The following is a 13,194-nucleotide window of genomic DNA, read 5'->3' on the forward strand; positions in this document are numbered from 1 at the left end:
TCATAACAACATAAAACAACACTACTACACAACACTAATTACATGAACTATCCTTCTTTCAGCTGTTTTTCTTAAAATTCTTCCCTTTTTTTTTTTTTTTTTCCATGCCGGCAATTGGCGCACTTGCCTAAAACTCGACGGGTATAAGGGAAACCTTGGTGACCGTCATTAACCTACAATAATACCTTGAATACCTTGTGTGTCCACCTGCCCACATAATTTCTTGACTTCTAGTTGATGAATTTTCATTTATATTTTGGCCATTTAGAAAGATTTCTTGTTGAGCCATCCCAAATTTCATTAAAATCGGACTAATAGAATTCTGGCTATTATTATTATTAATTTTTTTGTTCATACATATCATATATGCTATCAATATACCATGTATGGTAACCGAAGTGCTGAATATCATGTTTGCTGCCATGATCTGGTTGGCAGAATGAATGGGCAATGTGGTGGATGTGCAGAAATGAAATTTTCTCAGTTCATGCATAACAGGTGTGTGTGTGTGTGTGTGTGTGTGTGTGTGTGTGTGTGTGTGTGTGTGTGTGTGTGTGTGTGTGTGTGTGTGTGTGTGTGTGTGTGTGTGTGCGCGTGCGTGCGTGCGCGCTTACTAATGCACTTGAAATAGAAAGCACTGCATACCTTTTAGGCATGCCAAATTTTAGTTGCATTCATTATGCTTACAGTTATATATTATTGACTAATCTTTGTTCCAGAACCTAGTTGAAATTAGTGGACCTGCCAGCTTATGCGAGTCAACTACCACAGCACAATCATATTGCCCATCAATTACCAACTCTCTCTCTCACTCTCTCTCTTTTTGTCTTTGTATTATATCACCAATATATTTAAACTAATTAACCTTCTTTTAACAGACATAAATACTATGTCTACCACAGAACAAACAACCCAGAACAATTGTGCACCAACTCCTTGTTTGTGCTGCTTACAAAAAGAAACAACCATTTAAATTAATTTATTAAAAGTTAAATCTTTGAAATCTTTGAACAGAAATGAAATAAAAATAAACACTTATATCACCAAGGTAGCTATAATTAGGTGAACCACAAGTAGAGCCAATTAGCATTCTAACTTAGTATTATTAGGGATTGATTCAAATCATGTGATGATTTGCTAAACATTTTAATAAAAGAACAGAAACTTGCTCTATTAGTTTGACAATTCATGGTGTATTCAATAGTAAGGAAAAGTGGGTGGGACATGCTGTATGAAGTAATGAAATTTTTGGATATGGCGTACACATGGTAAGAATATACCCAGATCCTTGACGTAACGTGGCCTCGACAATGCTCCCCGCATACACACTACTCGGACTCCCTCCAGTCACTATCTGGCAGAGTAGAGGTAGCAAGATTATACACTAGCTGATCTGGAAGCCTCCTAGAGTTACCAATAGGTTCGGTCCGGTGTACTAACTAGCGGCCAGCCTGCGAACACCGTTTTAGAGCTGTACCCTTAAAATGTAAGGAATATTGGATCTCACCACGAAGTTCATTATAACCTCAAAAGTCATCAATCATACTGCATGATGGAGATAGGGAAGGGTTGACCGGAACTTAGCTCTAGAGACTAAACATGGGTTCCACCACTTCAAGCCTCCAATAAGCAAAGTTGGTGGTATTGCACTGGTTGATGAGAGTCATCTACCACCTAGTACTGCCTGGTAACATAGAGGGGTGGCGTTCCTCCATGTGGTGTGGGCGCCACACCTCGACCCCTGCATAAGTTCACACCTGGGTGGTCACCCACCATGTACCTGTGCATGGAGGTTATACTCAGGATTAGTAACGGTCTCACCATCGTGAAGGTGCAAGCAGAGGATTTGGCTGTCACAGACCGTCCGGACTTCGCCGAAATTGGATCCACTTGACTTGAGTGTCACCTGAATATCAGTTCTATCAGCGTTTTAGACTCCCAGGTAGCAAGTAGAGCTTGTCTGGCATATCTGAGAGAATGTCTGTGACAACCTCAAGGACCTATAGCTTTATTCCCTAAAAATGAGTAAAATATTTTAAAGGTGTGAAAAGGAAGCATCCTGCTGAAGACACTACAGATTCAGAGAGAAAAAGAAAAGCAATATAGATAAACAGAGGCGAACTGGATCAAAAATTCTTACCTGGGAAAATTTGTAGTGGCCTCATACTATGGTTTATGGCCAAAATCACACCGGCCTCCGACCCACCGTTGTTTCCCCAGTAAGGCTTATGGCCAAGTCCGCCTCTGTCAATAGAGAAAAAAAATATGAAATTGTGAAATGCTTTGAGAGAAATGAAAGACCATGTGATATTGCACATGCTACAGGCCTAAATGAGGTAATGCCGGGAAGAAAGAATGCAGAGAAAATAAAAACAAATTTCATAGCAGGAACAACTCAAAGTGTAATTAAAATCCATTAGATCAAGACACAAAGAATTGGAAGAGATGGAACAGCTGTCATCTGTTTGGATAGAAAATCAAACAAAAAACAAGTTTGCTTATGATAGAAGCAAAAGCATTAGCAATATTTTATTATGTAATAGGCGTAATAAAATATGTATTTTATTATGATCATTTATTATGTTTGGTAATGTTTTGGTTACAAATGTGTGTTCAATCTTGGGTGGTCGGCACCTAACCCTATTTTTCCCATAGGGACTGTTGTTTATATTGCATGATTTTGCATTGCACAAGGGTTTCTAGGAACACAACTATCATGCTATACGAGGACTGACTGTGTATATATATATGTATATATATAATGTGTATATGTATATACAGTAATACCCCGGCTTACGCGAACTTGGAGTTACGCGGTTCTTGATTTCTTCGTTTGGTGTATATCTAAAATTAGCTTACCAGTGATTTGGAAGTCAAATCTTAAAGCTTGGGTTACAGCTTCCGTTTTTGAGGACTGGTTTGGTCACCACTTCATACTCGAAGTCGAACGTTATTGCAAGTCTAAACAGATTCCATTTAAAGTGATGCTTCTCATTGACAATACACCCGGTCACCCTCCTGCCACCCTAATTAATGTTGACCCACGTGTGAAAGTTGTGTGTTTGCCTTCAAACACAACCTGCTTGCTTCAACCGATGGACCAGGGAGTCATCAAAACAATCCAGGCTTACTACACAAGGCGTTCGTTTGTACATCTGAATGAAGCTTTTGGAAACAATTCAATCTTTTAGATGCCGTAAGAATCATTGAAGAATCTTGGGATGAAAATCACAAAAAAACATTGAATGGTGTCTGGAAGTAACTCTGTTCATTTTTTTTTAAAAACTGAGATGAAAACAATGCCAGAAACTGATGGTGTCGCTCATGTGATAGAAGTTGTTAATCTTGGCAGGCAATTAGATTTGGAAGTCAATGGTGATGATGTGAATGAGCTGTTGGATTCACATTGTCAGGAGCTGACAATGAATGAGCTCATAGAGATGCATGTGCAAAACGTCACTGAAGTATCCGACACTTCAGACCCAGTTCCACCAGAAAAGCACATGACAATTGCAAGCTTGACAGAAGGTCTCAGCTCAATTGAAAAGGGCTTAAAAATTTTAGAAAACATAGACTCCAATAAAGAATGCGTTATAGCTACAAAGCAAGGAATAAAAAAATTATTAGCTTGCTACGAAGAAATTCTGCGTGAAAAAAAAAAGAAGGCGCTGTGTCGTCAGACGAATTTGTTAGATTTTATGAAGCCATCGACATCGAAATAACTTTTTTATGTGACTCATTTATTTTTTAAATACATATTTTGTATTAATATGTATAAAGAACTGCAATTTTATTAAATATTTTTCTTCTATACTAGTCCTTGTTTTGTTAGTCCTTGGTCCCAATTAAACAAAATTTATATGTATTTATATGCAAAGTTGTACCCCGACTTACGCGAATTCGACTTAAGCTATTTTCGTTGCACCCACCTATCACGTAACTTTGGGTATTACTGTATATATATATATATATATATTTTTTTTTTTTTTTTTTGTTTCTTTATAAAGAAAATTAAACAATATTTATAGAATTAGGAATAAAACATAATCACATGATATGAGCCAGTACATAAAAATGAATGATAAAGATTATATCATGCCCAACTGCCCTTTCAGTTCAACATTAATTTTCTTCTTCTGTACCACATTCACTGTCAGAATCAGATGACTAAAAATAAATAATAATGATAATTAAATTAGACACTTGCAATTTTAATACTTCTAGGATTCAGTGGTTTATTGAATAGAAAATCCTAAACTTAAATAATATATATATATATAAATATTAAATCAAGTATTGCCATCCAATACAGTAAGGGCAGTATCCAGTAGATCCAAGCTAGAGGAGTTTACATAAATAAAATGATAATTACATATGAAATGGGTAAGTATGGCTTTAACAAAGGAATAAAAAAAAAAAAAAATGTAACAAGCTCATTGAAACTGGAGATAAGTTTGCAAAAGTTAAAAGTTTGATGTTGAGTCTAAACATTTTCTGTGTGCCTTGTTGTGATTCCAGACATCAGAATTAAGATCGAAGCAGGTGGCTAGCTTGAAGAAGTAGCTGATGAATGAAAAATTAAATAAAGCAGGAAAGTATCATCAGCCTAACAACTGAATTGAGTGACTCGAAAGAAAAGGAAAGAGTATGGCTGAGAAAAACAAGGGTGACAGGGCTCCTCCTCAGAGCAGACCCATGCCAACATTCTGAATACAGGTTGCAGATTTGCTAGAGAAGGCAAGAGTGAGATTGTAAAGTAACAAACTGTTTTTCAGGAAGTGTCCTGAGATGCAGTAATAGTTTAGTTCCGGAGAAGCGAGAGAGAGAGATCAGTAGCCTAACAGCAACTGAGTCAAAGGCAGTGGTGATATCAATAGAGAAGCAGTGTGGATTCTTCTTTTTCTGCCTTGTTGCATAAATCGTGGATTTTAGTTGAAGAAACTTTTCAGTTGAATGTGCTGAGATGCCACAGTGAAGTTATGCAAAGTAGAAGCAAAAATTTGTCAAGAAAGTAGTTTCAAGAGAATTTTGTCTAAAAGCTTTGGTAAAAGTAAAAGGTAAACTGCAGCCATTATCAACCCACTGCAGAATGGAAGTCTTCTCAACAATTCATGGTGAAGGAAATGGACCATAATCTGCCACGCTGGTCCACCGCGGGTTGGCAGGTTGACCGTATTTAGCAGTCAGGGGCTTGAACCCTGGTCTACTCAAGGAGTGTGTGCGTGCGTGCGTGCTACTGCACTCCTGCTCCTGATCACTTGGCTACAGAGGTAAACTGCAGCCTTGCCTGAAGTTGTTTAACCTTTGTGGTGTTGCTTATTTGGGGACAGGAGTATCTCTGTATCATTTTAGCCTGGAGGTATATAAGCTTGAGTGGGTGTATTACACTACCACACATATTACACTAATGTTAACATTTTGGCTCCAACTTATATTTCTCCCAAATTGTGAACAATACTCTCATAATTATAGCCAAAGGCCTGCTTACCTCTTTTGGGTATTTATTATCAAGAGAAAATTTTATGCTAATAAAAGGTTGGTAGGTTAAACCAGAGCAATTATATACATCTTCCAGCTATCTAGGGGTATGGTATTCCATATTTTGGCTCCCCTGAACAAGTGCTTTGCAAGATAATAATGGTTCAAACCTCGGTAGTTATTTTACGATCACCCTGTAATATGTGCCAAATTAGTAAATTGCTATCTTATGCCATTAAATAAAACTGTTCTAAAAGCATAAACTCTAAATGGACCAGTCGATATCTGGTTTATAAGTTTACTCTTTTTATATTAAGTGTATTTTTGTACTTTGTTGTGGCCTCCACGGTTTCTCCTATATGCCTATATTAAGTGTATATCATTTTGGTTGTTATAATTTCCAAAAAAACTTTTCCAGAATGCTAAATGCTCACTACTGATTAGTTTAATATATTCGCTGCTGCAACACAAATTTAATTTTTGAACTGCAATTTTTGTGCCTTAGTGCACATATGCATCCATTCAATTATGATTGTTAAATGAGTGCTATAAAAGGAAAGGCACAATGAAGTGAACAACTGAGCAATAGCACAGTGATTGAACATATCGCATTACAACTGGGATTTTGGCTCTAGAGAGCACTGGAAAAGCTATATTTGGTTCACAGTTTCATATGTTCTTTGCTTATGTTCAAGTTATTTTATCTAGTTTAGCATTTTTTCTTAGCTTATGTTGAATCTATTTTATCTAGTTTAGTATTTTTCGCAAGAAGAAATGGTAAAATTTTTTGAAGATTATGCTTGCTGAATTTTAATTCTTTAGTTTGTGAAAAACAAAATATTGTCCTTACTGTATGTGTAACCTGCTGATCAAATTTTGTGTGAAAAGTATTTCCCTATAAAATTTTACCCTAAAGGGTTGTGATAATGGATCCACAGCCTGGGACATCAGGACTGAAAAGGAACAGAGGTGGACAGTACGTTGAAGCTGATGACATTGGACCATTTCTTTATAATACGCTATCTGATACTGAAATAGCATTCTATTCAAGTGGTACTGATTCTGAATCTCACTCATTCAAATGCATCTGTTTGTGATAGTGTTATTTAAAAAAAAAAAAAAAAAAAAAGAAGCAGATGCCAGTGCTACTTGGAGTGGTGATTCTTTACAGATGAAATCGCTTCCATTTATTAAAAAGCAGTGCGTGCTTGTTCCAGTGTCCCAGAAAAGTGCCTCACAGAAGCATCCTATGGCACATACAAACGACCCTCACAAATATAGAAGGCAGCAAATGTGTTAAGCAGATTTATAATTAATCATTAATCTGAATGTCAGACTCATGAAAGCTGGTGTATAATATTTGCACATGTTGAAATATATTTAATTTTATTTTGGTTACCAAGTATCAGCAATCAGTTTATTAATATTTTTCAATACAAGCACTGATCTCTCTCTCTCTCTCTCTCTCTCTCTCTCTCTCTCTCTCTCTCTCTCTCTTTTATTTATTATTATTTTTTTACCAAGTGCTGGCATGACATCAGATTCTTAACATGGTCAAGAAAGAAGCAATAAAAGGCTTCTTATTATAGTGGTTAAATAAAACTTACAAATAACTTGAGCTAACATTGAGTATATCAGCAGATCTTAATTTTGTGATGTACCCAGATTTCTAGAAATTTATTAGCTAAACACTCAGACTGACCTTGTCTTGAGTGTTTAGTGGTTTTTCATTATTTTTTTGAAGTAAAAAAAGAAACCTAGAATCAAAAGTACTTGATGTACATAATTGGGCAAGGAAATAGCCAAAGTTATAGAAAAAAGGATGCAGTTTAACAGATATAAAAAATTGAGTATTTATTGTGGAATTAGTATTTAATCTTTTTCTTTATTTTCTTTTTAAGGATAATGAAAAGGAGCGTTCACGATCATATCGAACTTCGTATGATCGAGAAAAGTAAGTATTACTTCCTCTGAAATAAAAAAAAAAATTTTATCTTTACTTAATTGCTTATTTTTTACATGATCATATGAGTGTCATAATATATGGTCTTATTATATTATACATACACCAAGTTGCCAATTCATTAGGTACACCTGCTCTTTTCATGAAAATTGAGTCACTTTGTCAGTAACAGCATCACATTTTTACCATGCACTTTAAAGCTAGTGGGCAGATACATAGGGATGCTGTGTGTGTGTGTGTGTGTGTGTGTGTGTGTGTGACCACGTAATTCAGTGTATGAATGTGAAAGGGCCTCACCAGTTACCACATATCAAGGCCCTGGGTGCCAAGCGAATTCGAGGTCAAGTGTTTCTAATACGAATTAAATAGTGATCTTTCTCAGAGATAAAAGTTCTTTTTAAGTTACATTGTTTTCTATCAGCAGTTCATTTATAAATCAGTTCTACACTTGGAAAGTCCCAAGAACAGAGAAAGGAAATTCACATTTCTTTTTTGTTATATATATATATATATATATATATACACACATACACATTACATTCTTTACTAACAGCTAACCCTTCTAACCGCTTGGCTTTCTTGCAGCACTGCTCCTGCCTCCCTGTGGAAAACTTGGGAGGGAAATTTAACCCCCTCCCCCACAGGGCAAAAAGGAACTAACTGTGGACTATCACGACTATCCTGCCCTTGAACAGCCTAGGTGCTCATCTAGTACTGTCAGCGATGCTGACGATGAAATTGCATATGACGGAACAAAGACAAAAAGGTTGTAAGGACACAAACCTTATTTTGCATTCTCTTTCGGACAAATCTATTAGCACTCTATCGCCCGACAGGCATTGTCGAGGCCATGTTATGTCAAGGATCTGGGTATATTCTTATCATATGTTACGCCTTATCCAAAAATTTCATTACTTCATACAGCATGTCCCACCCACTTTTTCTTACTATTGAATACACCATGAATTGTCAAACTAATAGAGTAAGCTTATCTGCGAAAAGATCTAAACCTCCCAAACACTTCCTGACTCATTTCACAAATATACGTGGTCTCAATTCTAATCTCAACAATGTCCATTTCCACTTGCAGTCTGCCAAACCTTATGTACTTTTTCTGACAGAATCTCAGTTATCGGTTGATTCAACTACTGCTCATCTCAGTTGCCCAAATTATTCGCTGTATGATTGCTTTCTCCTCAAAGGTGGTACTTGTGCATATGTCTGTTCTGATATTCCCTGTCAGAGACTTGGCAATTTGGAATCTCCTCTCTTTGATCTTCTCTGGCTCAAAATCTCTCTACCTCATTTTGTCAAATTCATCTGTTGTCTCTACCGTTCTCCCAACTCCACTAATCACTTGGAGCTCTTTAACTTCCTCTCTTTGCAACTTGACTTTCTCCAGTCCAAATTTCCTAACAGTGTGGTAATTTTCCTTGGAGATTTTAATGTTCACAACTCCAGCTTGTTTCTGTTTTCTGGTCACACGTACCCAGCTGGTCAAGATGCTGAGGCTTTTGCAATTACTAATGACCTTGCACATATTGTTCATTTACCTACAAGAATACCGGACAATCCTAACCATACAGCCAACACGCTTGATCTTTTTCTCGCAAACAACCCTTCTAAGTACACGGTCGAAGTGAGAGGTCTTTTAGGCAATTCAGATCACAACTTGATAATTGTCTCTTCTCCAATGAAGCCTTTATCTCGTGGCTATTCCCAACCTCGTATTGTTTGACATTACAAGAATGCAAAATGGGATGATGACCTGCGAGATTTCTTTTCTTCTTTTCCTTGGTCAGATTACTGTTTCAAAACTTCTGATGTCAACGTTTGCTCAGATCGTGTCAGTGAAATTATTCTTGCAGGAATGGAATCCTTTATTCCACACTCCACTTTAAAATCTCGTCCTTTATCTAAACCTTGGTTTTCCAATAAATGTGCAAAGGCTGTTCAAGAGAAGAACATTGAATATCGTAATTGCTTGTTTCTAATTCTTCAGTTTCTTTTCTGCTTAGACCAAAGCTCACAACAATTGTAAAGCAGTTATTAATCAGTCCAAACTAGAGTTTGAACAGGCTAAGAGTAGAAAGCTTGCTTCTTGCCCTAATAATGGTAGCCGAGCATTCTGGTCTCTTGCCAAAGCTACTGGCCGCAACTTTTGCCCATCTCTGCTCCCACCTCTGTCCAAACCAGATGGTTCTGTTGTCACTTCAACCAAGGATAAAGCTGACCTGCTAGCATTCCATTTTTCTTCCAACTCATGTATTAATGATCTTGGTAAAACACATCTCACCATGCACCATTCAATGCCTCCTGTGGTCTTTGTTCAAGAGGATATCAGAAGGATTTTGGCGAATCTTGATGCTAAGAAAGCTTCAGGTCTTGATGGTATTTCTCCACGTATCCTCAAAACCTGCGCCCCTGAACTTACTCCTGTTCTTTTCTGCCGTTTTTCACTTTCTTATTCCAAAGGTGTTTTTCCTTCTGCTTGGAAATTTGCTTATATCCAGACAGTTCCTAAAAAGGGTGACAAATCCCTCCCATCCAATTATCGTCCCATTGCAATTAATTCTACTCTTTCTAAAGTAATGGAGAAATCAATTAACCGCCAACTCTTAAACTACCTAGAAACCTTCCTTCTGATCAACAATCACTAGTATGGATTCCGTCAGTGTCAATCCACTGGTGATATATTCTGGCTAAGGTTACCCATTCATGGATTAATTCAATGGAAAACGTTTGGCAGTAGTAGTAGTGACATGTGATGCAAGAAAGCAGGTGTATGAACTTATGCAGCATGAGCCGGGGAGGGGGAAATCACAACATTCCCTCCAAATACCTGTCCAGTTCCTCCTTAAATTTATTTAACCTATCAACTTCCACAACGACAGATGGAAGTTTGTTCCAGCAATTAACCATCCGCTGGCTAAAGGCAAATTTCCGCACATCTATTCTACATCTGTTTTTTCTTAATTTGAATTTATGCCTCCTTAGGTTCGTAATCTGAACAAGTGGAAGGATTCCATCAGAATTCAGCGTTTGCTCAATCCATTCAAGGCCTTATACACCTCAATCAGAACACCGTGCAGGTGCCTATCTCCAGCCACTGCAATTTGCAGAACTTAAGCCTCTCTTGGTAAGAGGATCCCTTCATTCCCCTCACCAATGTTGTTGCATTTCTCTGTACACGCTCAAACAAATCTACATACTTCCTAAAATGAGACCTTCAGACCTGTACACAGTACTTAAGGCGTGGCCTGACCATTGCCTTATACAGAGGGACAATCACCTCCTTTTCCCTGCTAGCAAAATTCCTATAAATCATTGACATAACCCCATTCTGCCTGTCTGCATTGCTCAGAAAACTTCATATCTGACTGCACAATTAACCCCAGGTCTTTTTCATTTTCTACCACCTTAAGTGTAGTACCACACAGTTGGTACATTTCTCTGGTGAAACACAAGCTGTTGCTCTTGACATCTCAAAGGCTTTCGATCATGTTTGGCATAAAGGTCTTCTGAACAAGCTTCCATTTTACGGTTTGCCAACTGTTATTTGTAATTGGTTATCCAGTTTTCTCTCTGATTACTCACTGAGGGTGATGGTAGATGGCTCTCTGTCTTCTAACTTCTACACTAATGCCGGTGTCCCCCAAGGTTCAGTTCTTTCCCCTACTCTTTTTCTCTTGTATATTAATGATCTTCTTCCATTGACTGGAAATCCTATCCATAGTTTTGCTGATGATAGCACATTACATTCCACTTTCCATTTTGAGAAACCTTGCCCTGCTCAATCAGTTTCAATTTCTCGAAAATCTGCTACCAATTCCTTAAATGCCGATCTCCAGGTAATTCTCCATTGGGGCAAAGACCACTTAGTTGATTTCAATCCTTCTAAAACTCAGTCTTGTCTTATATCTCGCAAAAAGATTCTTCTGCTCCTATGCTTATCTTTGTTGAAATTCCAATTTCTAGGCAAAATAATATATCTCTTTTGGGGATTACCCTGACTTCTAATCTCTCTTGGCACAAGCACATTACAAATGTTGCTTTCTCTGCATCTAAAACATTTGATTTTCTCTTTCTCTCTCGGCATTACTTTTCTTCCAAACAGCTGTTCACTCTGTACAAATCGCAAATCCGCCCTATCATGGAACATTGTTCTCACATCTGCGGTGGTGCCCCCAAAACCTCTCTCAGACTTCTTGATTCCGTTCAGAAGAGGTCAGTTAGGTTAATTAATGATTCATCTCTAACAGAGTCTCCCCACTCACTGTCTCGCTACTGCATGCCTCTTCTTCAGATAATGGGCACTGTTCTTCTGAATTGGCTTCTATAATTCCAGCTCTCTCTCTTTCAAAACAGTCTGATCATGTGCGCAAACCAGTCAACATCCATTTACTGTCCAACTTCAAACTCACAGAACCAACTTTTCATCTTCCTCGTTTATTCATTCAACTGCCGCTTTCTGGAACAAACTTCCTTCTTACGTATTTCCTGAAAATTAGTCTACAGAAGTTCATGTCCAATGTCAACATATATCTTCTTTCGTCTTCTCAACCTCCAATGCAAGCACAGTACAAAGTACTATAGGTTCTAATACCTCTCGTTTGGGGTTTACATTAAAAAAAAAAAAACACACAAAGAATTGGCCACAGTTGACTCACCCACTTTATCTCCTCTTAGGTAACGATCCTCAACAATGCACACAGTCCAACTTTCTCCTTACAATGATGCATATTCTTGTTGAGTGTGCTTTGAACACTACCGCCCACCAAGTCTCATTTAGTTTTCTGCCAAACCTTAAAGAACCCTTGACACTCTCCCACATCATAGGTAACGTCACTATTTTGGTGGAGTTTTTTCACTTTATTAAACACATAAAATTATATGATCGTTTTTGACTAATGTCATAACAGCCACTGTGCATGTGTAACATTCATAACGTTGATAGGTGCAATGTGGCCTAAGTAGCCCTTGCACCAAAAAAAAAAACCAACCACCACCACATATCAATACAGTTGAGCTCCCATGAGATGGGGTGAAACAAACCCTTCAGAATAGAGATCCACAACCTCCAGTTTGCAACAACTTTTTTTTTTTTTTTTTTTTTTAGTTGTTGGCGCATCAGCTTCTATGGACATATTGCACCTCCCAAAGTTTTTGTATTTTACTGTGATCCAAGCCCGAGGCGGGAATCGAACCCGCAACCTTTGGGTTGCCAGCCAGGCACTTTACCTACCTGGCTAGCCCGGTCGGCTTTGCAACTACTGCAGGAAGCAGTACAGTCAATATGGACCATTCCTGTAGCATGCTTTCAACATTTCATTTAAGTCACAAATGCCCATTCTGTGGCTTAAATGGGACCTATCAACTTTTTATTAGATAGGAGTATCTATTAACGTGGCCACTCATTGTACATTATGTATATAAAATACTTTTGTTGCCATAAAATTTCACTACTGAAATTTTATTTAAACAAAATATTTACAGTTAATTAAGTTGCATAATCTTTTCATGTTTAGAATATCATATATGATGGCTTGTGGAAGGCAATTTTAGCATCTGTTAATATATTAGCATTAGATTTATCCCCTGTATATAATTTAAATTTATGCCCTCTCATGCGATATTCTGAGCAAGTGGAAGAATCCCATCAGCATTGAGCATGCTCAAACCATTCAAGGCTTTATACATCTCAATCAGATCACCTCGCAGGTGCCTAGTCTCTGGACACTGTAATTTGCAAA

At 37.6% G+C, this 13,194-nt stretch overlaps 1 protein-coding gene across 10 annotated transcripts in view; it reads left to right on the forward strand.

Moving 5' to 3' along the window:
* LOC150090406 (uncharacterized) overlaps positions 1-13,194 on the forward strand; it is a 390,346-nt gene that overhangs the window by 126,291 nt on the left and 250,861 nt on the right. For all 10 annotated transcript variants that reach the window (XM_090389862.1, XM_090389864.1, XM_090389859.1 and 7 more), the window contains one exon: positions 7,380-7,432. In XM_090389862.1, coding sequence (XP_090245988.1) covers positions 7,380-7,432 — 53 coding nt within the window. The remainder of the gene's footprint in view (positions 1-7,379; positions 7,433-13,194) is intronic.

This window comes from Mastigoproctus giganteus, chromosome 2 (assembly GCF_048544385.1).
Source record: "Mastigoproctus giganteus isolate SK-2022 chromosome 2, ASM4854438v1, whole genome shotgun sequence".
Classification (NCBI taxonomy): Eukaryota; Metazoa; Arthropoda; class Arachnida; order Uropygi; family Thelyphonidae; genus Mastigoproctus; species Mastigoproctus giganteus.